This window comes from Oncorhynchus nerka, linkage group LG12 (assembly GCF_034236695.1).
Source record: "Oncorhynchus nerka isolate Pitt River linkage group LG12, Oner_Uvic_2.0, whole genome shotgun sequence".
Lineage (NCBI taxonomy): Eukaryota > Metazoa > Chordata > Actinopteri > Salmoniformes > Salmonidae > Oncorhynchus > Oncorhynchus nerka.
Window position 1 is genome coordinate 18041948 of NC_088407.1, and position 27439 is coordinate 18069386.

The 27439-nt window shown below is 44.5% G+C and overlaps 1 protein-coding gene across 1 annotated transcript in view; it reads right to left on the minus strand.

Annotated features, from left to right (window-relative positions):
• Positions 1-27439, minus strand: part of LOC115137898 (tudor domain-containing protein 7B-like) — a 42819-nt gene that overhangs the window by 13854 nt on the left and 1526 nt on the right. The window contains exons 2-13 of the mRNA XM_029674187.2: positions 22272-22484; positions 19506-19650; positions 13762-13987; positions 7962-8041; positions 7006-7256; positions 5028-5653; positions 4567-4783; positions 4266-4377; positions 3896-4098; positions 3589-3723; positions 2813-2896; positions 2119-2253 (exon numbers count right to left, since the gene is read on the minus strand). Coding sequence (XP_029530047.2) covers positions 2119-2253; positions 2813-2896; positions 3589-3723; positions 3896-4098; positions 4266-4377; positions 4567-4783; positions 5028-5653; positions 7006-7256; positions 7962-8041; positions 13762-13987; positions 19506-19650; positions 22272-22484 — 2427 coding nt within the window. The remainder of the gene's footprint in view (positions 1-2118; positions 2254-2812; positions 2897-3588; positions 3724-3895; positions 4099-4265; positions 4378-4566; positions 4784-5027; positions 5654-7005; positions 7257-7961; positions 8042-13761; positions 13988-19505; positions 19651-22271; positions 22485-27439) is intronic.

The window sequence follows — 27439 nt, forward strand, 5'->3', positions numbered from 1 at the left end:
CATTTGGATGTTGGTTGGTGCATTTTCCACATCAACTGCGAAGGGATTACTAAGCAGTTCAAACTTGCATTTCTGGGCATCGAAGTCGGCAAATCGCCGGCTAAACTCAGCGGCGAGAACACTGAGTTTTTCAGCAAACTGTGCGCATGGGAACACGGCGGTAGAGATCTGCGCTTTATGGATTGGCAGCAGGGAAAATGGCAAGGGTTTCCTTGCAGCATCTGATTCTCCCACAGGCACAGTTTAGTTTTGAAGGCCCTCACTGCAGCGTACATGTCTGTGATGATGCGCCCCCGCCCCTGAAGCTGCAGGTTCAGCGCATCGAGGTGGCTCGAGATGTCACAGAGAAAGGCCAGCTCACACAGGAACTTTTGCTCCCGGAGCTCTGCTGTATCCTTCCCTTTGGTTTCCAGGAATTGACATATTTCCTCACGCAGCTCGAAACATCTGTTCAGTACTTTTCCTCTGCTTAGCCATCTCACCTCTGTGTGATACGGCACGTCTGCGTATTCCGAACCACACTCCTCCAGAAAAGATTTAAACTGTCGGTGATTTAGACCTTTGGCTCTTATAAAGTTAACTACCTGTGTTACTGTGGTCATAACATGTTCCATCTTTAGGGCTTTGGCACACAGTGCTTCCTGATGTATGATGCAGTGGTAAACAGTTAGCTCACCTGCACAGTTCTCTTCCCGCATCTTCTCCCGAACCATGCCCACCAGTCCACTCTTTTTACCGCACATCGCTGGCGCACCATCTGTCGTTAATCCAACGAGTTTATCCCACGGCAGCTTTATTTCAGTTACACATTTGGAAACCTCCTCAAAGATTTCCTTTCCTGTGGTTGTGCCATGCATTGATTTGAATCCTAATAGCTCCTCCGTAACACACAGATTTGAGTCCACTCCACGGATGAAGACTGACAGCTGAGCAGTATCAGATGCGTCGCAGCTCTCATCCACAGCGAGGAGAACGCAACAAAATCTTTTCCCTTTTCCATCAGCTGGTCATACAGATTGGTGGCAAGATCACATGTGCGATCAGCTACTGTGTTCCTGCTCAGGCTCACGTTTGAAAATGCTTGTTTTTTCTCTGGGCATACGAGGTCACAAACCTTCATCATGCACTTTTTCATGAACTCTCCCTCATTAAAGGGCCGGGCTGATTTTGCGATCTCTGCTGCCACTATATAACTAGCCTTTACAGCAGCCTCGCTTTGTGATGTGGCTTTTTTAAACATATTCTGTTGTGAAACCAAACTTCTTTTCATCTCCTCTACTTTCTGGCTCCTTTGAGTCATGTCCAGGTCCTTGTATTTGTCATGGTGTTTCGTTTCATAGTGTCGTCTAATGTTGTACTCCTTACTTACAGCCACGTTGACTCCACAAACAAGACAAACAGGTTTGTCTTTTACATATGTAAACAGATATTCTGCCTCCCACTTCTCCAGAAAGCTCCTGTTCTCTGCCTTTCTTTTCGCCATTTTTGGGAAGGGTTAGCTCGCTGACAGTTGTAGCGTCTATGTTGCTATGACTACTGTCACAGAGGAGAGAGCGTTTCTGGGTCCTGTCCTGATTGGCGCGCGAAAACAGCAGAGCATTATGGGATTCGTAGTATTAGTGGTGAATGCGCTGTATAATACCGGCGGGCCAGCTCTAGTAGTAATTTGGTATTGTCTCGCGGGCCAAATATAATTACCCCGCGGGCCAAATATAATTACCCCGCGGGCCAAATTTGGCCCACGGGCCAGAGTTTGACACCCATGGCCTAGAGAGACTACGGCACGTCAGACTACATTACCCAGACAACACTTCACCGCCTAGAGAGACTACGGCACGTCAGACTTCATTACCCAGACAACACTTCACCGCCTAGAGAGACTACGGCACGTCAGACTACATTACCCAGACAACACTTCACCGCCTAGAGAGACTACGGCACGTCAGACTACATTACCCAGACAACACTTCACCGCCTAGAGAGACTACGGCACGTCAGACTTCATTACCCAGACAACACTTCACCGCCTAGCAGGTCAGACTACATTACCTATACACAGACACCCCCCCCCTCCCCCTCCCACACACACACACACCATCTCTCCATCCATGTTCTGACCTGTGGTGGGATGGCAATCAGGTCCCATAGGAAAGGAGGTGGGACTTCCCTCAGCTCAATCACCTCCACTGAGGCCTGCACCCCCAGGTCTATGAAGAGGATGTCCAACACACGACTACCATGGAGGTTAGTGATCTATAGGAGAAACAGGGGAATGAGGGAGGGTGAAAGAATACAGGGAAAGTGTGAGAACATAACATATGACCTGGTTGTCTAGGATGTGCTAGCATTGTGTGCTACAGATGTGGGATCTTAATTTGATCACTCTCATGTTGCTGAGAATTCTTCTGCACTGCAGGAGCTGGATGATTTATATATATTCACTGAAAACCCACACTAACACACAGTTATATTAAAAGTATTTTAACTTTTCATGTTGCTTAATTTTGGCCAGCTAACCACAGACCAAGCAACATTATGGAATAAACGTTCAAATCCTGTTGCTGCAGGATTATTTTGCCGTGACAATACTGGTCAAATTAAGATCCTCCATCTGTATACATTTTTTACAATATTTGGTGTAGAATTGAGCTAGTTAACTTCTGTCCAGGTAAGTCACCTTCTGCTCCACCTCTTCATTGTGGGTCAAACTGAAGCTAGATGGTATGACCTTTAGGCAGAACTGTAGCTGGGACATGCAGTATCTATCCCTGCCCCAAACTATTGACTGTATAGGCAACAGAATCCATCTCACCTCCACGCGAGACCATTTGCCTTCGTAGCGCGCCAGACAGCCTTTCCCACAGAACGGTCTGGACACCAGGAACTCTGACGTCCCCTGCCAGACAGAAGAGATTATGTTATCAGTATAGGACAGGATAATGTCATCAACGTGAGACAGACACTGGCGAAAAAACAAACATGAGATCTACGTTGACTCAGACTGCTGAAGCAGAACACCTCAGATCAAAGTTAATATATCATATGTAGATTGATGAGGGGGAAAAACAACAACAATTGAACCAATTTTAGAATAAGGCTGTAAAGTAACAACACGTGGAAAAAGTCAAGGGGTCTGAATACACTTAATATACAATATTATGTAGCCTGGTATATATATATTAGAGAGAGAGAGAGTCTGTATTTTGTGCATCAGCACAAACCTGAACACTGTCTTAGTGAATGATAACTGGGGACTGGGGACAGTGAATGGTAACTGGGGACTACGGTAGGGGACTACGGTAGGTACTGTGTTGCCACTAGGTCAATGACAGTCAGTTCCAGTGTCATGTGATGAGATGAACTAAATAGCATGTGTCTTAACCCCGGATTATGTTCCTTAATCTCAACTGTGTCTGGCTCTCAGCAGCCTCTTCAGAGGACGACAGACAGAAGCTCTCACACACACAGGCACACACAAGCGCTTGCGCACACACACACACACACACACAGACAGTCACACACACACACACACACACACACACACACACACACACACACACACACACACACACATAGTCACACGGGTACCTGTGAGTGGAAGTATGCCTCAGCCTTCTCCAGGATCTCAGTGAGTTTGGCCAGACCTCGAGACGGGAGCTGGCAGTAGAAGGTCCCGTCTGAACACACACTTCTCACAGCCACGTTCATATAGGCACTGTTCACCTACAGGGAGAGAGAGAGAACCATGGATGGGTTAGACATGATCCCATTCCACTCAGATTCAATATGGACTGAAAAACAGGGATCAATACAGTGGTGATGAAAGACGCTCCAGAACGTCTCCGACCCACTGACAGTGGTACAGGCACTCTCCCCTCCTATGACAGTAACCCACCTGTAGGGGGCTGGCCAGAGTCTTGTCCTGCAGGGATTTGATACATGCAGCATTGATGTTGACATCATCATCCTGCGACGTGTCGTACAGGACCACCAATGGGGTCTGCCCTCTCTCTAGGATCTCAGCCAATAGGATCTTGCCGCTGGTCATGGACTCAAACTTCTTCAGGACAGCAGGCTCCTGGCAGAAAGGCTCCAGACCTAGGTAGGAAAACAGACGGACAGACAGACACTTCATTAAGAAGAAGAAACTGAATCCAGACATCTGACTGTAACACTATTGTATAAATATCAACAAGCCTTCTGCAACTTTGTGATTAAAAAAAAATATATATAATTCACTGTCTAAGATTGTGATCAAAACTCACCAGCCAATTGACACTTGGTGGCCTGGAAAGGCAGGTTGAAAAACTTCTCATGCAGCTCAAACACTTTGGCCTTGCCGATGACTTCTGAAAACCCGTGATCCACATAGTAAACCTACAGATTCGCAGAAAACGGTGAAAAAAAAAAGTGGAGAAGTGATTCATTTTCTAAAATGTCAAACCCTAAACCCTCCTCCTATCCTTCAACTATTAACATGGCAACATAGACCCACAACAAATACCCTACGATATAGAAATCATTGTATCTTTATACAAGTTTCAACCAATTGACCTTTGAACTCACCTTGACCTTGTCGGCCATGACCTCTGTGACTTGTGCTCGTAGTATCTCCTCGTCCTCCTCAGTCCTGACGGCAGCCAGCTGTCCCGAGGTTAGGGAGGCCAGGGGTGTACCACTTTTCTTGTCACGAGTACGGGTGTTGTTGTCCTGGCAACAGTATAATTCTCTCATCTTGTCCTCCAGAGCCTCCTGTGCCTGGGAGTAACCCTCTCCTATGTACCTGGATGGAGGATACACAGAGAGAGAGGGGAAGGTAAGGAAGCATTTCACAGGAAGGTCTACACCTGTTGTATTTGGCATATAAGACAAATATAATTTGATTTGAGGGGGGTAAGAAGAGAGCGAGAGGAGAATCTTTCATTTCTTTCTATTCATCCAGGTAAGGCTTAGTTAAACAGCACTGAGGGCATATTCTTACTGCACCACAACCAAACGACTCCCATGCCCATCCCACTGGTTCTTACCGGAGTATGACTCCGTTGGTATTAGCAGCCTCCCCCACCAACACAGAGGGGTACTCCTCTCGGGGGATGAGAAGAGGAGGTACAGTCTGGGTACTGAGCCTACTCCCCACCTCCTCTCTGGCCCTGCGCTCCTCCACTGACTCCCTCCTGTTGCGGTTCTCCTCCCTGGTCCTCTTGTACAGAATGGCCCGTTTGGGGTTGTCCGGCATGGGGTATTCGATGGTGCAGAAGTCGGAGAGCAGCGAGAGATTCTCCAGGACGTGCTCTGGGAGTTTGGTTTTGTACGTGTCCAAGTAGAGTTTGGGTAAGGCGTGGGCCCATAGACCATTGCTGTATTTGACGAGAAGCTCTTCCAGTTTTTGTCTGAGGTCGGGAGAGAGGGTGGAGGGGAAGGCTGGAGGACGAGGGGAGGACGAGGGGGGGGTGAGTGGGAGGGGGCTCATGGTAGTGGTAGAGGGGGTGGTAGGGGGTTTTGACTGGGGCTTGATGTCCATGGATGGGGTGAAGGCGGTGGAGGTGGGGTATTGGACTCTGGTAGGGACAGGGGATGGGGTCTGTGTTTGTGTTGGTTCCTTAGCCGGGTAGAGGAGTAACTCATTGGGGTTGCTGCTGCATGGTTTCTCTACCTGGAACAGGAGGACATATTCTTCTGATAAACAGAGTCTAGAACAACCAGTGGCCATACAGTATGTATCAAGCATCTCAGAATAGGAGTCTAGGATCAGGTCTTTCCTGTTCATGTAACCTTATTCATTGTGATCTAATAGTCAAAACAGATCCTAAATCAGCATATGAGACAGTTTGATACATATATGCCCGGATCTAAAAACACACAAAAAGGATAATACTGCCATTATAAATCACATAATATTAAAATACTTCACACCGTAGCCCTATGCAGTTGTGGGGACTTACAGGCTATTTGACTTAGAGAGTATCAACTGTTACAACGGGTATAGGGTGCAAATATTTTTGCTCTTGCGAACCCGATGAGGGATGCTTATTACTGAACTCCATGTAAACATAGAAAATGTTTGGCTAGAAAATAAAACTCTATATACAATATCAGTATTACACTCAAACCATGTTCTGTTTATTAAGTTATACATTATTCATCCAGCTTTTAAAAATAAACTGAAATAAAGTATTTAATATATAAAGTACAGTATATATAAAGTATTTAATATATAAAGTACAGTATATATAAAGTATTTAATATATAAAGTACAGTATATATAAAGTATTTGATATATATTTGAGCTAGTTTGCTACATCAAAATAATCCTGCAGCAACAGGAAATGTGAATTATTATGTGGATTATAATTAATGGACATTTTTGTAAGGGTTGGTACATTTTTTCGGAAAGATATATCAAGTCTGAAATTTCAAAGTGGAAATTACAAACTTCAGAAGCCTTTTTCAACCTCAAATAGACTACAAGTTGTAATGTCCTAACATTGCAGGAATGTTCTCCTGCAATAGGGTGGTCAAATGAAGTTCCTACATCTGTACATTCTGTGATGTGTGTCCAGTGCTCCAGGTCTTACCAAGATAGTGGTATTTCAACAGTGTAATTTAATACTGTACATCAGTATAAATACAATACAAGTTTGGTACATTCTGTGCAGATGTGTGTCCAGTGCTCCAAGTCTTACCAAGATAGTGGTATTTCAACAGTGTAATTTAATACTGTACAACAGTATAAATACAATACAAGTTTGGTACGTACGGTGCAGATGTGTGTCCAGTGCTCCAAGTCTTACCAAGATAGTGGTATTTCAACAATGTTTGGTACGTACGGTGCAGATGTGTGTCCAGTGCTCCAGGTCTTACCAAGATAGTGGTATTTCAACAGTGTTTGGTACGTACGGTGCAGATGTGTGTCCAGTGCTCCAGGTCTTACCAAGATAGTGGTATTTCAACAGTGTAATTTAATACTGTACAACAGTATAAATACAATACAAGTTTGGTACGTACGGTGCAGATGTGTGTCCAGTGCTCCAGGTCTTTGATTGCTTCACTAGGCAGGTCCTGTTTGTACAGTTCTCTGTAGAGCTGAGGCAGCTTGGACACCCAGAAACCATTACTGTACTTGTTCAGAACCTCTCTGATACGCCCTTGCACCTGCTGGGGGTTGTAGTTCCCACCGGGTGAGGGGTTGTAGTCCTTGGGGTAGTGATGTGGCTTGGGCTTCCCCGAGACAGCATTTTCTTTGAAGTTTGTGGGAACTGGAGGAGGAAAGAGGAGGACATTTTAGGTGAAATTGGTTAGGCACGATTTGTATGAAATAATATAAGTATAGAATTGTTATTGCACTGTTTTTTGGATCATATGGAATAGAAAGTCCAGGAGTCTGTACTGACCAGGCAGCTATAGTCTAGGGCCCAGAGAAAAACTTGGTGTTGCATTGCAAGAGACTTTTGGTGCCTCGGGGGGTAACACTAAAAACAGTCTGCTTTCCTAGAACCTGTCTCTTATTACAGAGAATTAAGTCATGAGTTAGCAGCCTAATGCTAATCTCTAGCCTGTAATGTGATTTTTGCTTTGAGACGTGCTTTATTCAAAGGCCAGTAATGTGAAGGACTGGAAACAGAGGGGTCAGTCATCTCTTGAAACAGTCATTTACACAGCTGTTTTACTTCTGATGTAAAGACTGATCTCTCTGTGAGGAACTACACCCCAGATGAAAACAGCAAAGCTGTTGACCGATAAAACCCCTGATCTGGGACATACAGTCAGTCTATTGTAGTCCTTAAACTGTCCTACATACTGTTGCTCTGCTGGGTATTTGTGTGTGTGTGTGTGTGTGTGTGTGTGTGTGTGTGTGTGTGTGTGTGTGTGTGTGTGTGTGTGTGTGTGTGTGTGTGTGTGTGTGTGTGTGTGTGTGTGTGTGTGTGTGTGTGTGTGTGTGTGTGTGTCAGTGTCCCACGTACGGTTGCTCTGGGTGTTCCTGGAGAAATGAGTGTGCACTTCCATCTGGAACAGTGACGGCAGGGTCATCCTTTTGTCTGACCTAAACACACAACAAGAAGAGAGAGAGTGTTGACTTGGAACCATTTCGACTGTATCCTTCAAATGACAGAGAGTCTAAACAGACACTTCTGAACCAATGGCGGAATAACAAAAGGACCTGCATTCATTTCCTTTTTGTTTACTTTCCTGGTTGGACACATAATGGCAGTTTGTGTCCCCATTTCTCAACCAAAAAAAGACTCAGGTGGAAGAAGCCAGCAATATCAGTCAACCCAGTCAGTGCTAGAGGAGACTGCTGTACTCTACTGTACTCCGCTGTACCCTGTTCACACTCCATAAACATTAGGCCTGTGCTAGAGTGTAGAGGCCTGAGATATCCTCATAGAAATTGAATAACTCCTCGAACAGTCATCCCCATTCAATTCAATGGGTGAGTGAGCCTTCTCCCCTTCTACTACACTGATTACACCCTACCCACAATTCTTTCTGAAGGGAGATTCTCCATCCCAGAATTACCTTAGACAATAGGAGCATAAAATTCTGAATAGATCACGCTTATACAACTGAGTCGCTGGGCAGAACAGCACCCGAAAAAGGCCAATCATTGCCTGAAATCCCCAGACATAGATAATTGTGGGCCCGGGACCTCATTTATCATTATTGCATAGAAATGATTCTAAAATACTACTTACGAACGGAACTTAGAACGTTCGTACGCATAATAAAAGTGTGATTTATCAAACAACTCACACCGGTAGTAGATAACCAATGATAACCAGTTCATTAGAAAGTGCATTGATGATGTCGTTCCCATAGCAACGATTAAAACATTCCTAAACCAGAAACCGTGGATTGATGGCAGCATTCGCGTGAAACTGAAAGCGCGAACCACTGCTTTTAACCAGGGAAAGGTGACCAGAAACATGACCGAATACAAACAGTGTAACTATTCCCTCCGCAAGGCAATCAAACAAGCTAAGCGTCAGTATAGAGACAAAGTAGAGTCACAATTCAACGGCTCAGACACAAGAGGTATGTGGCAGGGTCTACAGTCAATCACGGATTACAAAAAGAAAACCAGCCCAGTCACGGACCAGGATGTCTTGCTCCCAGAAAGACTAAATAACTTTTTTTCCCACTTTGAGGACAATACCACTGACACGGCCCGCAACCAAAACCTGCGGACTCTCCTTCCTTGCAGCCGACTTGAGGAAAACATTTAAACGTGTTAACCCTCGCAAGGCTGCAGGCATCCTCAGAGCATGCGCAGACCAGCTGGCTGGTGTGTTTACGGACATATTCAACCAATCCTTATCCCAGTCTGCTGTTCCCACATGCTTCAAGAGGGCCACCATTGTCCCTGTTCCCAAGAAAACTAAGGTAACTGAGCTAAACAACTACCGCCCCGTAGCACTCACTTCCGTCATCCTGAAGTGCTTTGAAAGACTAGTCAAGGACCATATCACCTCCACCCTACCTGACACCCTAGACCCACTCCAATTTGCTTACCGCCCAAATAGGTCCACAGACGATGCAATCTCAACCACACTGCACACTGCCCTAACCCATCTGGACAAGAGGAATACCTATGTGAGAATGCTGTTCATCGACTACAGCTCAGTATTTAACACCATAGTACCCTCCAAACTCGTCATCAAGCTTGAGACCCTAGGTCTCGACCCCGCCCTGTGCAACTGGGTACTGGACTTCCTGACGGGCCGCCCCCAGGTGGTGAGGGTAGGTAACAACATCTCCACCCCGCTGATCCTCAACACTGGGGCCCCACAAGGGTGCGTTCTGAGCCCTCTCCTGTACTCCCTGTTCACCCATGACTGCGTGGCCATGCACGCCTCCAACTCAATCATCAAGTTTGCGGACGACACTACAGTAGTAGGGTTGATTACCAACAACGACGAGACGGCCTACTAGGAAGGAGGTGAGGGCTTTCGGAGTGTGGTGTCAGGAAAATAACCTCCCACTCAACGTCAACAAAACAAAGGAGATGATTGTGGACTTCAGGAAACAGCAGAGGGAGCATCCCCCTATCCACATCGACGGGACAGTAGTGGAGAGGGTAGTAAGCTTTAAGTTCCTCGGCATACACATCACGGACAAACTGAATTGGTCCACCCACACAGACAGCGTCGTGAAGAAGGCGCAGCAGCGCCTCTTCAACCTCAGGAGGCTGAAAAAATTCGGCTTGTCACCAAAAGCACTCACAAACTTCTACAGATGCACAATCGAGAGCATCCTGTCGGGCTGTATCACCGCCTGGTACGGCAACTGCTCTGCCCACAACCGTAAGGCTCTCCAGAGGGTAGTGAGGTCTGCACAACGCATCAATGGGGGCAAACTACCTGCCCTCCAGGACACCTACACCACCCGATGTCACAGGAAGGCCATAAAGATCATAAAGGACAACAGCCACCCGAGCCACTGCCTGTTCACCCCGTTATCGTCCAGAAGGCGAGGTCAGTACAGGTGCATCAAAGCAGGGACCGAGAGACTGAAAAACATCTTCTATCTCAAGGCCATCAGACTGTTAAACAGCCACCACTAACATTGAGTGGCTGCTGCCAACACACTGACTCAACTCCAGCCACTTTAATAATGGGAATTGATGGAAATTGATGTAAAATATATCACTAGCCACTTTAAACAATGCTACTTAATATAATGTTTACATAGCCTACATTAATCATCTCAAATGAATATATATATACTGTACCCTATATCATCTACTGCATCTTTATGTAATACATGTATCACTAGCCACTTTAAACTATGCCACTTTGTTTACATACCTTACATTACTCATCTCATATGTATATACTGTACTAGATACCATCTACTGCATCTCGCCTATGCCGTTCTGTACCATCAATCATTCATATATCTTTATGTACATATTCTTTATCCCTTTACACTTGTGTGTATAAGGTAGTAGTTTTGGAATTGTTAGGTTAGATTACTCGTTGGTTATTACTGCATTGTCGGAACTAGAAGCACAAGCATTTCGCTACACTCGCATTAACATCTGCTAACCATGTGTATGTGACAAATAAATTTGATTTGATTTGAAATACCAATTGTTATTAGCTTCAGTGATCGTGCACGACCTTGGCTGTTTGCATTTCAAAATGCCCCTAATTAACCATATCGGGTCAAAATTAGAGGAATGGCCGATTGATTAGGGCCGATTTCAAATTTTCATAACAATCGGAAATCAGTATTTTTGGGCGCCGATTTTGCAGATTTAAAAATATATATTTTTTACACCTTTTATTGAATCTTTATTTAACTAGGTAAGTCAGTTAAGAACACATTCTTATTTTCAATGACGGCCTAGGAACAAGGCAGAACGACAGATTTTTACCTTGTCAGCTCGGGGGAACCAATCTTGCAACCTTACAGTTAACTAGTCCAGCTCTCTAACCACCTGCCTCAGGAGCCTGCCTGTTACGCGAATGCAGTAAGCCAAGGTAAGTTGCTAGCTAGCATTAAACTTATCTTATAAAAAAACTATCAATCAACGACTTTTGTTGCTCCAATGTGTAATTAACCATAAACATCAATGCCTTTCTTAAAATCAATACACAAGTATATATTTTTAAACCTGCATATTTAGCTAAAAGAAATCCAGGTTGGCAGGCAATATTAACCAGGTGAAATTGTGTCACTTCTCTTGCGTTCATTGCACGCAGAGTCAGGATATATGCAACAGTTTGGGCCGCATGGCTCTTTGTGAACTAATTTGCCAGAATTCACTCTACAATTTTTTTAATCTTCCCTTATATTTAGCCAATATTGATCAGAGTTACCTTGTCCTATGGATATCTACACAGTTATAAAATTGGCAAGGTGGTGTAAGCCTACACGAAACACAGACCTTATTTTAAGTGAATCTAAAAATATACTATGGAATAAATTAATGAAGGAACCGCTTTTCAGATTTTGCTAGAAGGTGTCATGGGAGCTGACAAGGTAAAAGTCTGTCGTTCTGCCTCGTTCCTTGGCCGTCATTGAAAATAAGAATGTGTTCTTAACTGACTTACCTAGTTAAATAGAGACTAAATAAAAGGTGTAAAAAAATAAAAATAAAATAAAATTGGCAAAATCGGCGCCCAAAAATACCGATTGTTATGAAAACTTGAAATCGGCCCGAATCAATCGGCCATTCCGATTAATCGGTCGACCTCTAATTTTGACCCGATATGGTTAATTAGGGGCATTTCGAAATGCAAACAGCCAAGGTCGTGCATGATTACTGAAGCTAATAACAATTGGTATTTCAAATCAATTTTCTTGACCAAGCTTCCTGCTGCTAGCTGGACATAATGCTGTGTGTGTGTGTGTGTGCGTGTGCGTGTGTGTGTGTGTGTGTGTGTGTGTATGTGTGTCTGTGTGTGTGTGTGTGTGTTTGTGTGTGTGTGTGTGTGTGTGTGTGCATGTGTGCGTGCTGCCTGCGTGTCTCTTTGCATTTGATTTGAGGCGTCAGATGAAAGTGACTATCCTACTACAGACATCCTGATTCAATGGGCTGCTAATCTGTAGCAGAATAGGAGAGAGATTAGTCTGCCTTGTCCCTATGGTTTCAGTCATGCCACCCAGGTCTCTGCTGTGGTCCATTGTCTGGTGAGAGAGTGTCACTGATACACAAAACAGAAGATTGAGTCGGTTGAGGTCAGTTGTTTTCCTTAGCTAGCTGCCAGGGCCCAGATTGTGATGGAAAAAACAGGATAGGGGGAGGGAGACAGAAGGGGTAAGAGAGAGAGAAAGAGAGGCTGCTGCAGCTCTAGTGCTACTCCTGAATAAGCACAGAGGGAGGAAAGGGAGCGAGCGGGAGGGAGAGAGGAGAGGGATGGCTGGCACCACCAATCCAACCAGTGGGTTCCAGCGCCATTGATTCACGGTGCTATTCTCATTCAAGTCATTAACTAAGGAAGAGACCGAAGAGGACAGACCAAAGAGGACAGACCAAAGAGGACAGACCGAAGAGGACAGACCGAAGAGGATAGAGGACCGGAGAGGACAGAGTAAAGAAAGAGAGAAAGAAACACAGAATGGAGAGTGACTGACTGACTGAGAAAAAATCCTTGTCTTCATTATTTTCATCCTTTCATTTCCTGATTCTGATTCCTAGTAGTTCCTGATTCTGATTCCTAGTAGTTCCTGATTCTGATTCCTAGTTTGTTTTAGAGTGCATGGAACAGAATCCTCCCCTCCCAGCAAAGGCAATGCTTGCAATTCAAAGTGATATTTCCATAAAGCTGAAATCCTTCATGGTGAAACAGCCACATCCATTTGCATTATTTCAACAACAAAGAAGATACTGAAAACAAACAATATTTTCCCCTCTGACATCATCGCACGCACGGTAGACGAGCACAATACGTACTCAAATGTTTTTCACTAATCTGCACAACGCTCCTCATCTCCGCAACAGAAACAATAACAACCGTGGTGGAACGGCCAGTGGCAATATTTCCCCCTACTGCAGATTCCACCTTTTAACAGAGTAAGAAACTCTTAACTATTTAATTTCTAGAGAGTCGTTTTCTACAAGGACAGAATTTCAAACAGCCCCAACAGATGATTGCTATTCACAGTATTAGGTCAGCAGGGTGAGAGAACCAGTCTGTCCTGCTTTTTGACAAGTTCTTCCTCCATTTCTTTTCCATGTAACTCCTTTCAGTCATTAGGGAATGATTAGTGCAGTCTAGCCAGTCTAGTTTATGGTTTCCACTAATCACCACTCACCTCTCAGAGGGCACATAGGACTTCCTGGTAGCAGGGGTGTTCTGATTGATTGGTTTGTTCTGGTTGGAGCTCTGATTGCTCTTTCCCTCTGATTGGGTGTCCCTCATGTCCCTCCCCTGTCTGAAGTCTCCATGCTGGACTCCCAATCCTCGGCCGCCCCCACCTCCTCCTCGCCCCAGACCGTGACCCCTGTGGTCTGGCTGTCTCAGAGAGGTTCTGGGCTTGGCTGGGGAGGAGACAAAAGAGGGTAGTGGCAGGATGATAAGAAATACACAGCTGTATACACACATAGAAACATGTACAGAACTAACACACACAAATAGGCAAAGCATTCCACGTCGTGCCATGTCACACTCAGAAACTCACGCCCTTCACATCCATCATCTGCAAAAGGTCCGTCGGCAAGGGGAGAAAATAGCACAGTTAGACAAGGCACTGACGTCCTGTGCTTTAGTCAATTAGAAAAAAACAGTCACTGTAGCTGCCAGTGTAGATTACGTCATCATCATGCTTTCCGTTGCTGCTCAGTTTTGAGATGACATCATACCTTCCAGTCCATTCCAGTAATGACATCGATCATCCCGAAAAGCCAGGCCAACAAGTCATCATCGCCAGTGGGATCAAATGGATGACAATATAGCTTTTTAATATGCTCGATCGTCAAATTATCATACTCTTTTTTTCCCGAAGCCTTGATTGGAGGTCAGATATTCTAGAATCTGTCTGCAGCACTTAACATTATACACTACATAACCAAAAGTATGTGGACAAAATCTCATTCCAAAATCATGGGCATTAATATGGAGTTGGTATGAGGTCAGGGCTCTCTGCAGGCCAGTCAAGTCCTTGCAGACCGATCTCGACAAACCGTTTCTGTATGGACCTCGCATTGCGCACGGGGGCATTGTCATGCTGAAACAGGAAAGGGCCTTCCTCAAACTTTTGCCACAAAGTTGGAAGCACAGAATCATTGAGAATGTCATTGTATGATGTAGCGTTAAGATTGCCCTACACTGGAACTAAGGGGCCTAGCCCGAACCATGAAAAACAGCCCCAGGCCATTATTCCTCCTCCACCAAACTTTACAGTTGGCACTATGCATTTGGGCAGGTAGAGTTCTCCTGGCATCCGTCAAACTTAGATTTTTCCGTCGGACTGCCAGATGGTGAGCGTGAGTCATCACTCCAGAGAACGCGTTTCCACTGCTCCAGAGTCCAATGGCGACGAGCTTTACACCACTCCAGCCAACATTTGGCATTGCACATGGTGATCTTAGGATTGTGTGTGGCTGCTTGGCCATGGAAACCCATTTCATGAAGCTCCCGACGAACAGTTATTGTGCTGACATTGCTTCCCGAGGCAGATTGGAACTCAGTATTGAGTGTTGTAACCGAGGACAGATGATTTTAATGCGCTACTTGCTTCAGCACTCGGCGGTTCCATTCTGTGAGCTTGTGTGGCCTACCACTTCGTGGCTGAGCCGTTGTTACTCCAAGACTTTTCGAGATTGCATGGCTGTGTGCTTGATTTTATACACCTGTCAGCAACAGGTGTGGCTGAAATAGCCAAATCCACTAATTTGAAGGGGTGTCCACATACTTTTGTATATACAGTGTACCTGTAGCATGACGCACCATAGTACCCATAATGCTCTATACCTGTATCCGGTTCATTAACCTAGTTCCGACATGACACCACCCTATCCAATCCAGTGCAAGACTAATATTACATCATCCGCCTTACATTACATCATCAACCCACATCAGATTCTGACATGTTACATCATCCATGTCAGCCAATCCCAGCTGTCATGACGTCACACCCCACATCACTCCACACTACTCAACTCCACACCACTCCACACCAACCCACTCCATACTACTCCACACCACTCAACACTAATCAACTCCACACTATACCACACCATTCCACACTACTCCATACTACTCCAAACCACAACACAACACACCACTCAACACCATACCACTCAATTCCACACCGCACTACTCCACACGACACACCACACTACTCACCACACTACTCCAGACCACACTACTCCACACGACACACCACACTACTCCACACCACACTACTCCACATGACACTACTCAACAGCACACTATTCCACACTACTATACTCCACACTGTTCTACTCCACACCATACTACCTCACACCCCACTACTCTACTCCACTCTCCACACTACACTACACAATTCTACCCCACAACACATTACTCCACACAACTCTACACACCACACTCCACTACCTCACACCACACTATTCTATCCCACACCACCCCACACTCTTCTATTCCACACCACCTCACAATACACTACTCCACACCACCTCACAATACACTACTCCACACCACCTCACAATACAATACTCCACACCACCTCACAATACACTACTCCACACCACCTCACAATACACTACTCCACACCTCACAATACACTACTCCACACCTCAAAATACACTACTCCACACCACCTCACAATATACTACTCCACACCACCTCACAATACACTACTCCACACCACTTCACAATACAATACTCCACACCACCTCACAATATACTACTCCACACCACCTCACAATACACTACTCCACACCACCTCACAATACACTACTCCACACCACTTCACAATACAATACTCCACACCACCTCACAATACAATACTCCACACCACCTCACAATACACTACTCACACCACTTCACAATACAATACTCCACACCACCTCACAATACAATACTCCACACCACCTCACAATACACTACTCCACACCACCTCACAATACACTACTCCACACCACCTCACAATATACTACTCCACACCACCTCACAATACACTACTCCACACCACTTCACAATACAATACTCCACACCACCTCACAATACAATACTCCACACCACCTCACAATACACTACTCCACACCACCTCACAATACACTACTCCACACCACCTCACAATAAACTACTCCACACCACCTCACAATATACTACTCCACACCACCTCACAATACACTACTCCACACCACCTCACAATACACTACTCCACACCACCTCACAATACACTATTCCACACCACCTCACAATACACTACTCCACACCACCTCACAATAAACTACTCCACACCACCTCACAATACACTACTCCACCTCACAATACACTACACCACACCTCTAAGCCTGGCGGTCTCATCCTCCCTTCCACACCTCTGCAGAACCTAATACTCAAGAATGTGGCAGTCTGCCTCACAACGCAACTCTGAACTGTCTGACATGTTACATCATCCATGTCAGCCCATCCCAGCTGTCATGATGTCACACTCCACACCACACTACTCCACACCACTAAGCCTAACTGTCTCCTCCTCCCTCCCTTCCACACCTCTGCAGAACCTAATACTCACCAAGTCCTCCACCGCAGCCAGGTAGCCTCCTTATTCCATTGCTTGTACAGATACTTTAGCTGCAGCTAATTACCGAATGTGGCAGTCTGTCGCACAACCCAACTCAGTTACACACTGTGCAGTGACGCGCCATCTGAGGTTAGGCGAGACGACACTGGAGGTGGTGAGACAGAGACAGATACAGCAGAAGTAGCATCCCAGAGTTTCCTGGTTTTTGATTTCAGAAAGGCACAGTATTTCTATCTGTAATCAGCCTCCAGTCAGGAGATGTGAAGGGAGAGAGGGAAGAAGAGAGAGAGAGAGAAATAAAGAGAAAGAGAGAGGGAGGAAGAGAGAGAGGGAGGGAGGAAGAGAGAGAGGGGGGGAGGAAGAGAAAGAGAGAGGGAGGAAGAGAGAGGGGGAAGAGAAAGAGAGAGGGAGGAAGAGAGAGAGGGGGAGGAAGAGAAAGAGAGAGGGAGGAAGAGAGAGGGGAGGGAGGAAGAGAGAGAGAGAAATAAAGAGAAAGAGAGAGGGAGAAGAGAGAGAGAGGGAGGGAGGAAGAGAGAGAGGAGGGAGGGAGGAAGAGAAAGAGAGAGGGAGGAAGAGAGAGAGAGAGAAATAAAGAGAAAAAGAGAGGGAGGAAGAGAGAGAGGGAGGAAGAGAGAGAGAGGAAGAGAGAGGGAGGAAGAGAGAGAGAAAATAAAGAGAAAGAGAGAGGGAGGAAGAGAGAGAGAGAGGGAGGGAGGAAGAGAGAGAGAGGGAAGAAGAGAGAGAAAGAGAAATAAAGAGAAAGAGAGAGGGAGGAAGAGAGAGAGGGAGGGAGGAGAGAAAGAGAGAGGGAAGAAGAGAGAGGGAGGAAGAGAGAGAGGGAGGGAGGAAGAGAGAGAGAGGGAGGAAGAGAGAGAGAGAGGGAGGGAGGAAGAGAGAAATAAAGAGGAGAGAGAGAGAGAGAGAGAGGGGGCAGAAGAGAGAGAAATAAAAGAGAGAGAGAGAGAGAGAGAGGGAGGAAGAGAGAGAAATAAAGAGAGAGAGAGAGAGAGAGAGAGGGAGGAAGAGAGAGAGAAATAAAGAGTGAGAGAGAGAGGGAGGAAGAGAGAGAAATAAAGAGAGAGAGAGGGAGGAAGAGAGAGAGAGAGAGAGAGAGACAGAGAGAGAGAGAGAGAAAGGGAGGAAGAGAGAGAGAGAAAGGGAGGAAGAGAGAGAAAGAGGGAGGAAGAGAGAAAGAGGGAGGAAGAGAGAGAAAGAAGGAGGAAGAGAGAGAAATAAAGAGAGAGAGAGACAGACCGACAGAGAGAGGAGGCAGGAAGAGACAGAGGCTGCTGTATTGGCATGCGAATCAGCACCTTACCTCTTGCTTCCAAATGCTCTGTTCACAGCTGCGATTAGTTTCTTTGCTCTATCTTTCGCAACGCCTACAGCGTTGCGCCGAGGTATCCTACAGCGTTGCGCCGAGGTATCCTACAGCATTGTGTCGAGGTATCCTACAGCGTTGCGTCGAGGTATCCTACAGCATTGTGTCGAGGTATCCTACAGCATTGTGTCGAGGTATCCTACAGCGTTGCGTCGAGGTATCCTACAGCGTTGCGTCGAGGTATCCTACAGCGTTGCGTCGAGGTATCCTACAGCGTTGCGTCGAGGTATCCTACAGCGTTGCGTCGAGGTAGCCTACAGCGTTTCGTTGAGGTATCCTACAGCGTTTTGTCGAGGTATCCTACAGCGTTGCGTCGAGGTAGCCTCCAGCATTGGGTCGAGGTATCCTACAGCATTGTGTCGAGGTAGCCTACAGCGTTTTCGTCGAGGTATCCTACAGCGTTGCGTCGAGGTATCCTACAGCGTTGCGTTGAGGTATCCTACAGCATTGGGTCGAGGTATCCTACAGCATTGGGTCGAGGTATCCTACAGCGTTGCGTCGAGGTATCCTACAGCGTTGTTTTGAATGACGTACAGTGAGCAAATTAAAGTAGATGGTGTTAACAAACTGCAGCATAGCCTACCTGTGTCGATTTGAATCAAAGCACATATTTTGCTTAGTGACGTGAACTGTTGAGTTTGGGCACAATCTAAATTCTCATAAGAAATGAGGTGGTGTTTTTTGTCTTCCAGTAATGTTACACTGCTATTGTATTTGGTTATGTTATGTAGAATAGTATCATGATGTGAGCTTGCAGACATTGATTCAGCTTTGTTCTCTACAAGTAGAGAAACCCGCACATGCGCAGAAGCGTCGGGACCTTTAGCTGTGGGGAAGAGGGGTCAAGAAAAGTCGGCTCGGAAGCCACTCCATATTGAAAAATAATATGGATTAGGCAGTCAGACAAAGACCTCCCCCCACACAGACACACACACCCTACCATTGAGGATGAGAGGGGCGGCCGGTTTGACCCTCATCTGACAGTTGACCATTTGGGGTCGTCCAGTCTTCTTGGAGGTACGCTGTCGAGCCACCAGTTTGGCAACGTGGGCCGTCTCGCTGGAGACTGAGGCGAAACACACCATCTGGAGAGGATCGAGAGGAGAGACACACCACAGGGCACACACACACACCACAGGGCACACACCCACGTAGACGTGCACACACACACCAGAGGGCACACACCCACGTAGACGTGCACACACACACACGCAGACGTGCACACACACACCACAGGGCACACTCATTATCTCACACCAGCAGGATAATCATCGTTCAGCATCATTGCTTTAATTACTTTGGCGTCTCATAGAGACATCTTTTGATACTTTCATTATCTTTAGCCAGCCACTGGAGTGTATGTGTGCAGTAAGTGAATTGTGAGGACTAATATTAAACAAACAAAAATTTGACCAACTGGGGACATTTTGTTAGTCCTGACGAGGTCAAATGCTATATTTCCTGGGGGTTCATGGTTAAGGTTAGAATTAGAGTTGGAATTACATTTTGAGTTAGGGTCAGAAGCTAGGGTTAGTTTTATGGTTAGATGCTAGGGTTAGTTGCAGGATTAGGGTAGGGTAAGAGTAGGGGTTAGGTTTAGGGTTAAGTTGAGGGAAAATAAGATTTTGAATGGGACTGAAGTCCCCACAAGGTTAGCTGTACAAGACTGTGTGTGTACGTGTTTGTGTGTCTGAGTGTTGGTGTGTGTGTATGTGTGCATACAGTGGGGAGAACAAGTATTTGATACACTGCCGATTTTGCAGGTTTTCCTACTTACAAAGCATGTTGAGGTCTGTAATTTGTATCATAGGTACACTTCAACTGTGAGAATCTAAAACAAAAATCCAGAAAATCACATTGTATGATTTTTAAGTAATTAATTTGCATTTTATTGCATGACATAAGTATTTGATCACCTACCAACCAGAGCTGGGACCACAGTCTCAAAGAAAACCATTAGTAACACACTATGCCGTCATGGATTAAAATCCTGCAGCGCACGCAAGGTTCCCCTGCTCAAGCCAGCGCATGTCCAGGCCCGTGTGAAGTTTGCCAATGACCATCTGGATGATCCAGAGGAGGAATGGGAGACGGTCATGTGGTCTGATGAGACAAAAATAGAGTTTTTTGTCTAAACTCCACTCGCTGTGTTTGGAGGAAGAAGAAGGATGAGTACAACCCCAAGAACACCAACCCAACCGTGAAGCATGGAGGTGGAAACATCATTCTTTGGGGATGCTTTTCTGCAAAGGGGACAGGACGACTGCACCGTATTGAGGGGAGGATGGATGGGGCCATGTTTCGCGAGATCTTGGCCAACAACCTCCTTCCCTCAGTAAGAGCATTGAAGATGGGTCGTGGCTGGGTCTTCCAGCATGACAACGACCCGAAACACACAGCCAGGGCGACTAAGGAGTGGCTCCGTAAGAAGCATCTCGAGGTCCTGGAGTGGCCTAGCCAGTCTCCAGACCTGAATCCAATAGAAAATCTTTGGAGGGAGCTGAAAGTCCGTAATGCCCAGCGACAGCCCCGAAACCTGAAGGATCTGGAGAAGGTCTGTATGGAGGAGTGGGCCAAAATCCCTGCTGCAGTGTGTGCAAACCTGGTCAAGAACTACAGGAAACGTATGATCTCTGTAATTGCAAACAAAGGTTTCTGTATCAAATATTAAGTTCTGCTTTTCTGATGTATCAAATACTTATGTCATGCAATAAAATGCAAATGAATTACTTAAAAATCATACAATGTGACTTTCTGGATTTTTGTTTTAGATTCCGTCTCTCACAGTTGAAGTGTACCTATGATAAAAATTACAGACTTCGCCTCCCGGGTGGCGCAGTGGTTAAGGGCGCTGTACTGCAGCGCCAGCTGTGCCATCAGAGTCCCTGGGTTCGCGCCCAGGCTCTGTCGTAACCGGCCGCGACCGGGAGGTCCGTGGGGCGACGCACAATTGGCCTAGCGTCGTCCGGGTTAGGGAGGGCTTGGTCGGTAGGGATATCCTTGTCTCATCGCGCACCAGCGACTCCTGTAGCGGGCCGGGCGCAGTGCGCGCTAACCAAGGTTGCCGGGTGCACGGTGTAGCCTCCGACACATTGGTGCAGCTGGCTTCCGGGTTGGATGCGCGCTGTGTTAAGAAGCAGTACGGCTGGTTGGGTTGTGTATCGGAGGACGCATGACATTCAACCTTCGTCTCTCCCGAGCCCGTACGGGAGTTGTAGCGATGAGACAAGATAGTAGCTACTACAATAATTGGATACCACGAAAATTGGGGAGAAAAAGGGGTAAAATTCCCCAATTTTTTTTTACAGACTTCTACATGCTTCGCAAGTAGGAAAACCTGCAAAATCGGCAGTGTATCAAATACTTGTTGTTCTCCCCACTGTATATGTGCGTGTTGCTGTGCAAGTGTTGTGTTGTGTGTGTGTCCATCTGTCCATCCGTCTATGTGTTTGTGTGTTTTCTCCTCATGCTGTTTGTCTCCCAGTCCATCCATCCACCCACCCACCCACCCGTCCACCCATCTATCTGTCCACCCACCCACCCATCCGTCCATCCACCCATCCGTCCATCCATCCACCCACCCACCCGTCCACCCACCCATCCGTCCATCCACCCACCCATCCATCCACCCACCCACTCGTCCATCTATCCGTCCACCCATCCATCCATGAGCTTGTATGTGTATGTGTGTACACTCTCTCCTCACCTCCCCAGTGCGGTTGCGCTCCATGTGAACCACGCTGGGAATGCTGTGCAGCAGGGTGTCCAGACTGGCATGACCCATCTGTTTATGAGGGATCTGTTCACCAGTCAGAGCTTTGTATTCAGACTGGAGGCGAGACAAAGACACCCCGGGCCCGCTCTTATTTGCCGCCAGCACCGCCCGTAACATCCTCTTCATCAGCTCCACGTCTGTCATCTATATGGACATAAAACCAGGAAGTAGAAATTCTGTTTTATATCTGTTTTATATCATAGTTTGATCTATTGACCTATTCAAATAAAATGGTGACTTACATAACTATTATTATTTTATTTGACCACGTTGTCCTGATAAAGGTGAGGTCAAAATACCTATTTTTCAATGGAACCCTGGCCAAAATGCCTGGTCTCATAGACTAGACGTAACATAGTAAACGTAAATCCGGGACACCTGGCCAGGAGGGCAGAGAACTGGCACTGTCGTAGCACTTTACATTATAGCACCGAAAGTGGGACCAACATGGTAATAACATGGTAGCAAGTTAAAGGCCAATGAAAAAAAGTATGTTACTGTGATTGTTCTGTAATTAATGGATACTATTTCCCCTGTCTTTGGGCTCAATACAGGTTTGTTGTGTTAAAAAGGTCATTGGTACAAGGCACAGCCCCTTGAGGACATTATCAGATATACTTTGAACAGGGGTGCCTTGTCAGACAGGCTTCCTATCACTGATCTAAGAACAGATTGTCAGGGGCAGGATCTGGTGTAAGGGGCCCTCCTAGCCTGCCATTCTATTTCTGGTATCCTCCTTCATCCTTCTGGTATCCTCCTTATGAAACTATGAGTGACATGGATTTGGCAAGGTTTTAGAAACAGACTGGCACCCAGACTAGGGACCTCCAGTTTAGTTCAGTGAAGATCAACCTCAATATTAAGCTCACCAGAAAGATTTAATCAATGACACTGACAAATGTTAAAATGGTGTTGATGTCACAACTATCTTAAAAATGATCGTTACAATCATAAAACAAAAATCACTGGATTTCAAAGATTGTAAATATGGAAGGCAGTTTTAATTGGAGGTCTTTCAGAATACTTACTGCAGTCAACATGTTGACTGTGTCTCATGATGAGCAAATGACATGTCACTCTAATAGAGTTATTTTTGTATTTTATTTTTATTTTCATTTTAAATTGAACCTTTATTTAACTAGGCAAGTCAGGTAGCCTAGTGGCTAGAATATTAGACTTTTAACCGCAAGGTTGCAAGATCTAATCCCCGAGTTGACAAGATAAACATCTGTCATTCTGCCCCTGAACAGGCAGTTAACCCACTGTTCCTAGGCCGCCATTGAAAATAAGAATTTGTTCTTAATTAACTGACTTGCCTAGTTAAATAAGGGTCAAATAAATAAAAACCAGGCAAATTATAACTTCAGCACAACGCCCTGATTTGGAATTTGCATGCAGGATTTTTTTCTGCGTTCATTTAATTTATTATATTTCATATCAACTACAGACAGTTCTCGAATTTGCCCCAAAGGCATGCCCTCTACTGTCTCCGGTAACTTTTTATTTTATACACATAGGCCTAACACTTCTCAACTTCTTATAAAAAACTGTAAGCCTACTAAATAAACAGGACAAAGTAAAAAAAAAGTAGTCTAAAAACGAAATAAAAGTAAGATGAAAACCAAACATGTCAACATGATAAATTGTTTATATTAGGTCTGTGAAATCTCTCCACAGGAATTCCTCTCCATAGACAATAGAGAACAAGTGGTGACGTAATATGTCAACGGAGCATTGGCAGAGCTATTTAAATTGACATTAAAACATGTTCTCTGATAATGGCCTGGAAGCTTAGGAGCTATATACTAAAACATGAGTTTGTAAAGATGGAGATAAACTATTTAATTACACACTTCTGGAACAAAGCTATAAATGACAATTCATACAATAACAACTGGGAGCTTTTTAATTGTGAGGTTGGAAAATATGTTAGTATTCTTGCCAAGACGAGGAGAGTTGAAGAAGAAAGTGTAATTACAAAGATCACCTCTCTTGTTCATAAGCCTGTTGAAAGTCTCCCAGAGGACGACAAATTTGTCCTGTTTGAGCTACAACACAAGTTGGATGATATGTATAAACTGAAAGCAGAGGGAGCCTTTGTCAGATCTACCACCCTGCATATCACTGCTGGCTTGCTTCTGAAGCTAAGCAGGGTTGGTCCTGGTCAGTTCCTGGATGGGAGACCAGATGCTGCTGGAAGTGGTGTTGGAGGGCCAGTAGGAGGCACTATTTCTTCTGGTCTAAAAAAATATCCCAATTCCCCAGGGCAGTGATTGGCCAACACCCTACACACTGCCCTGTGTAGGGTGCAGTCTTTCGGATGGGACGTTAAACGGGTGTCCTGACTCTCTGAGGTCATTAAAGATCCCATGGCACTTATCGTAAGAGTAGGGGTGTTAACCCCGGTGTCCTGGCTAAATTCCCAATCTGGCCCTCATACCATCACAGTCACCTAATCATCCCCAGTTTACAATTGGCTCATTCATCCCCCTCCTCTCCCCTGTAACTATTCCCCAGGTTGTTGCTGCAAATGAGAATGTGTTCTCAGTCAACTTAGCTGGTAAAATAATGGATAAATAAATAAAATCCAGGAAGAAGTGGCGAGAGGAGGGTGAACAAGATTAATCTTATTTTCTCAGGTTAGAAGAATACCACTAAAAATAATACAATTCAACAAATACATATTAATGCTCTCATCACAGATGATCCCAAATTAATCTCTATCTTTAGTTGCAACTTCTGCAGGATTTTATATAGTTATAAGTATTGTGAGGTGTCCTCAACTCAGTTTTTTTGGACACTCTGGGGGATGTGAAATCTATTTGGGAGGCTGAGAGGGAACACTGTGATGACCCTATTATAGTTAAAGAGAGCATTTATTCTACTGAACACCTTAACAACAATAAGTCTCCTGGGACTGATGGTATATCTGCTGAGTTTTACAAAACTTTTTCTCAACAGTTAGCCACATTTCTATTGGAGGTATTTTCTGAAAGCATTGCAAATAATGCTCTCCCTCCCAGTTTGACTTAAGGTCTGATTACATTAATACCTAAATCCAAGAAAGACTTGCTTCTCCTCGATAATTGGCGTCCAATCTATCCTCTCAATAACGACAACAAAATATTAGCATCTATATTTGCAAAAAGAATGAAGGCAGTATTGGACTCAATAATAGAAGGGACTCAATCTGGCTTCATGAGGAATAGACATGTACCTCATCATTTCCAACTGCTGTTAAACCTTATTGACTATTCTGATCTAATCTTCCAAGATAGTTTGATTGTCTTCTTAGACCTTTATGAATCCTTCAATACAGTGGAACATAAGTTTCTATTTCGCTCCCTTGAGAAATGTGGTTTTGGGGAATTATTTTGTTGTACTATTGAAACTCTTTATAATGAATGGGAACAGTTCCATTAAATTAAAGCATGGCATTTCTGCTAGATTTGATTTGAAAAGAGGAATTAGGCAAGGTTGCCCAATTTCACCTTACCTCTTCCTGCTTGCAACCCAACTTCTTAAATGTTCTGTTAAATCCAGCAATATAAAAGGGATCTCTATTGCTGACAGAGATATTATCATCATCAGTCAGCTTGCAGATGACACCACCCTCTTTTTGAAAGATGCTGATCAGATTCCTAGAGTAGTCGATGTGATAAATAGTTTTCCCAAAGCATCTGGTCTTTGCCTACACCTTAATAAGTGTAAATTGTATGCTGTTAAAGACTGTGTGATACCCTCTATATTCAATATTCCAGTCAAGGAAAAGGTAACATACCTTGGGATTACCATATGTAAGGGTCAACAGGAAAGATAAGATGCTCATTAAATTTCATAACTATTATCGAAAAAAAACTAAAAGAAGTTGAACCATTGGTTGCAGAGGGATTTATCCTTGAAAGGTTGAGTATTGCTTTCTAAAGCTGAAGGTATCTCCAGACTTACTTATGCAGCCCAGTCCCTGCATCTTGACAACAAAATAGGTAAAGCAGTTGACCAGATGCTTTTCAACTTCATCTGGAAAAACCGTACACATTATACTAGGACATCTGTCGTTATGAACACATATGAATATGTGGTCTCAATTTATTTTTTTTTCCTACTTTGAATAATACTTTCAGAATCCTTCTTCAATTAGGAATTGCATCCCTCCTTACATCTTCTCCCGTTTTAGTGGCTTCAATTGTATGTTACTTTGTAACTATAATATTGATAAGATTCCTACAAAATGACCTGCTTTTCATAGACAAGTATTCTTAGCGTGGTCGTTAATATATAAACATAATTTTCCCCGCATAGGCATTTCATTTGGAACTATACGGATATTTTGTATAGAAACAAGTCTTTATTTTTTAAGAACTGGTTTAATAATCATATCCTGCTGGAGGATTGTTACTCAATATGAGGATTGATTTTACCTCATTACAATATCCCTGTTACAACTAGAGAGTTCGCCATAGTCTTTGATGCTGTTCCATCTGGAACTCTCATGTTGTTTAGAGGTGTAACCAGACCTCACCTTCTTGACCTGCCCTCCTTAATCCAGTGGACTCTCCAATAGGAAAACTGTGTTTCTCCTTGCTCCCTCAGAACAACAGATATATACATGCTTTATTTCAAAGGGATATTGTATCCATTCCTTATGTCACAAGTTACTGGAATACATTTTTCAATATCTATTGGAATAAAAAGTCTGGTTATTACCACACAGATACCTGCTTGTTAACAAGATCAAAGAGGTCTCTTTCAGAATGATGAAGTATTACCCTGTGAATCATTACATGGATAAAATGAAAAAATATATTAACATTAACTGTAGTTGTGTTGAGCATCCAGAAACAGTTTTGCATTTATTTTGGCATTGTCTACTTATAAAATGATGAATATCTTGCCATCATTTCTTTACAAATGTTATTATTATTGATGACTTTAGTTTTTCTAAATCAAATCAAATCAAATTTGATTTATCTATGGGAGAATATGCTGCTCGGTTTCCTTAATTAACTATAATAATGATAAAGAAAAGCAATTTTACCTCAAATCTAATTGTGCTAATGGCACAATGTAATATTCATGAATGTAAATTCACTAACAAA